Source organism: Salmo trutta, chromosome 12 (assembly GCF_901001165.1).
Source record: "Salmo trutta chromosome 12, fSalTru1.1, whole genome shotgun sequence".
In the NCBI taxonomy this organism is placed as follows: domain Eukaryota; kingdom Metazoa; phylum Chordata; class Actinopteri; order Salmoniformes; family Salmonidae; genus Salmo; species Salmo trutta.
In genome coordinates this window covers 80,922,064-80,925,099 of record NC_042968.1, presented here as the reverse complement: position 1 = coordinate 80,925,099, position 3,036 = coordinate 80,922,064, and the positions used below count along the sequence as shown (strand labels likewise).

Genomic DNA, 3,036 nt, shown 5'->3' with positions numbered 1-3,036 from the left:
CAGTATGTTATTAAACCTACTAATTGTAGTAGTATGTTACAGTATGTTATTAAACCTACTAATTGTAGTAGTATGTTACAGTATGTTATTGAACCTACTAATTGTAGTAGTACGTTACCGTATGTTATTAAACTTACTAATTGTAGTAGTACGTTACAGTATGGTTATGCAAGCTGATCCTCATATTGCTTTCTGAAACAGTCGCCAGCAGGGAAGAAGTCCCACGCTCGCTCCTGGTACATCTTCCACACATACGACTCCTGCAACAGAGGACAGTAGGATAGCGGGTGAAAAGAAGAGACAGCCAATTGAAATTAATGGCGAGGAATTTGGTGTCACAAACAGAAAGACTGACTGACAGACAGACAGACTCACCTGGCCAGTGTGCTCCGTCTCATCTTTGTTGATGAGGTACATTAAGAAGAACCTGCAGAGGACAGACAGGCAGGTCATTGTGATGGCTGATCGACATGGACACAGACTGTTGACTGCCTAACAGGGAGAACACTCACATGTAGTTGGCCAAGTTGTGTTCCTCCAGGGTGTGGGTCTCGAAGCCGTGCGGTGTCGTATCAAAGTAGTCGCTTCCAATTCCACAGATGAAGCACTTGGTCTACAAGAATCAAATAAACAGAAACGGTAGACAAGATGCTGGTATGTGCATAACTATCTGACTCACTCCCCTAAAACTGAGGAAAGCAATAAAATAAATGATTTCTACCTCCATGTCTTCCTTAACCTGCTCCTGTTGGTCTCTGAGCTCTCCGAAGGCATCAATGATCAGACCTGTAGGTAGCACACAAGCTCACAGCCTCACTGGAGAATGGAATTATGACTAGATATCTCCTTCCATCCATTCAGTATGCCCAGACAGAAATTGGCCTTGCTTGAGGTATACTGTACAGTAGTTGGGTAGTGTTTTGGACTGCATAAGAGGGACGGGTGCCTTACCCTGGATGATGGCCAACAGGATGACAATGACAAAGAAGAAAAAGGTGATGTCAAAGACGACCCGGTAGAGCTCGTACACGTCTCCTGCCGGGTCCTCGATCTCGTCCCCTATGCCACCGCCAGCACGCACGCCCACGTACATATGGAAGAGGTAGCACTGATGAAAAGTGGAGGGAAGAGAGCACATCGAATATAGGGCAGGAGTAAGTAGACTCTACTATACAACATACTGTATACCACACAGAGCAGACCAGAGACAGAAACCCTGACTCACAGTCATCATGTCATCACATTTCATATCCGGCTCATCCTCATCTTCACTCTTGTTGTAAAACTTGCGGAAAAAGATAAAGGCCACTACAGTGTAGAGATACACCACCACTGCCAACAAGCCCAATGTCATCATGAGCTAGGAGGGAAACAGGGAATGAGTAGAATCAGCCACACATTCACTACACATGGAGGCTGGAAGAGTCTTCCTGGTCAGCTCTTACTTGTTTCCCATTGTGGGTGACAGAGGACAGGATAGTACGCAGATCCTTCACACCGATGGCTATGTCCAGCAAGTGACAGGCATAGAAGAAGTTGTTGTAATGTCCAAGAAAGGACATGATCGTGTACCAACACAGATAGAGAAAAGTCTGGGGGGAATAAGATTGAAATAATATACAGTTTATTGTCTGCAACTTATAGTACACTGCTCAAACAAATAAAGGGAACACTAAAATAACACATCCTAGATCTGAATGAATGAAATAATCTTATTAAATACTTTTTTATTTACATAGTTGAATGTGCTGACAACAAAATCACACAAAAATAATCAATGGAAATCCAATTTATCAACCCATGGAGGTCTGGATTTGGAGTCACACTCAAAATTTAAGTGGAAAACCACACTACAGGCTGATCCAACTTTGATGTAATGTCCTTAAAACAAGACAAAATGAGGATCAGTAGTGTGTGTGGCCTCCATGTGCCTGTATGACCTCCCTACAACGCCTGGGCATGCTCCTGATGAGGTGGCGTATGGTCTCCTGAGGGATCTCCTCCCAGACCTGGACTAAAGCATCCGCCAACTCCTGGACAGTCTGTAGTGCAACGTGGCGTTGGTGGATGGAGCGAGACATGATGTCCCAGATGTGCTCAATTGGATTCAGGTCTGGGGAACGGGCGGGCCAGTCCATAGCATCAATGCCTTCCTCTTGCAGGAACTGCTGACACACTCCAGCCACATGAGGTCTAGCATTGTCTTGCATTAGGAGGAACCCAGGGCCAACCGCACCAGCATTTGGTCTCACAAGGGGTCTGAGGATCTCATCTCAGTACCTAATGGCAGTCAGGCTAACTCTGGCGAGCACATGGAGGGCTGTGCGGCCCCCCAAAGAAATGCCACCCCACACCATGACTGACCCACCGCCAAACCGGTCATGCTGGAGGATGTTGCAGGCAGCAGAACGTTCTCCACGGCGTCTCCAGACTCTGTCACGTCTATCACATGTGCTCAGTGTGAACCTGCTTTCATCTGTGAAGAGCACAGGGCGCCAGTGGCGAATTTGCCGATCTTGGTGTTCTCTGGCAAATGCCAAACGTCCTGCACGGTGTTGGGCTGTAAGCACAACCCCCACCTGTGGACGTCGGGCCCTCATACCACCCTCATGGAGTCTGTTTCTGACCGTTTGAGCAGACACATGCACATTTGTGGCCTGCTGGAGGTCATTTTGCAGGGCTCTGGCAGTGCTCCTCCTGCTCCTCCTTGCACAAAGGCGGAGGTAGCAGTCCTGCTGCTGGGTTGTTGCCCTCCTACGGCCTCCTCCACGTCTCCTGATGTACTGGCCTGTCTCCTGGTAGCGCCTCCATGCTCTGGACACTACGCTGACAGACACAGCAAACCTTCTTGCCACAGCTCACATTGATGTGCCATCTTGGATGAGCTGCACTACCTAAGCCACTTGTGTGGGTTGTAGACTCCGTCTCATGCTACCACTACAGTGAAAGCACCGCCAGCATTCAAAAGTGACCAAAACATCAGCCAGGAAGCACATTTAGGAACTGAGAAGTGGTCTGTGGTCACCACCTGCAGAA

The 3,036-nt window shown here is 47.8% G+C and overlaps 1 protein-coding gene across 1 annotated transcript in view; it reads right to left on the bottom strand.

Moving 5' to 3' along the window:
- The window catches only part of LOC115204363 (ryanodine receptor 1-like), a 112,422-nt gene continuing 109,386 nt past the window's right edge, over positions 1-3,036 (bottom strand). The window contains exons 101-107 of the mRNA XM_029769870.1: positions 1,446-1,592; positions 1,226-1,360; positions 952-1,108; positions 722-786; positions 513-613; positions 376-427; positions 1-260 (exon numbers count right to left, since the gene is read on the bottom strand). Coding sequence (XP_029625730.1) covers positions 165-260; positions 376-427; positions 513-613; positions 722-786; positions 952-1,108; positions 1,226-1,360; positions 1,446-1,592 — 753 coding nt within the window. The 3' untranslated portion in view covers positions 1-164. The remainder of the gene's footprint in view (positions 261-375; positions 428-512; positions 614-721; positions 787-951; positions 1,109-1,225; positions 1,361-1,445; positions 1,593-3,036) is intronic.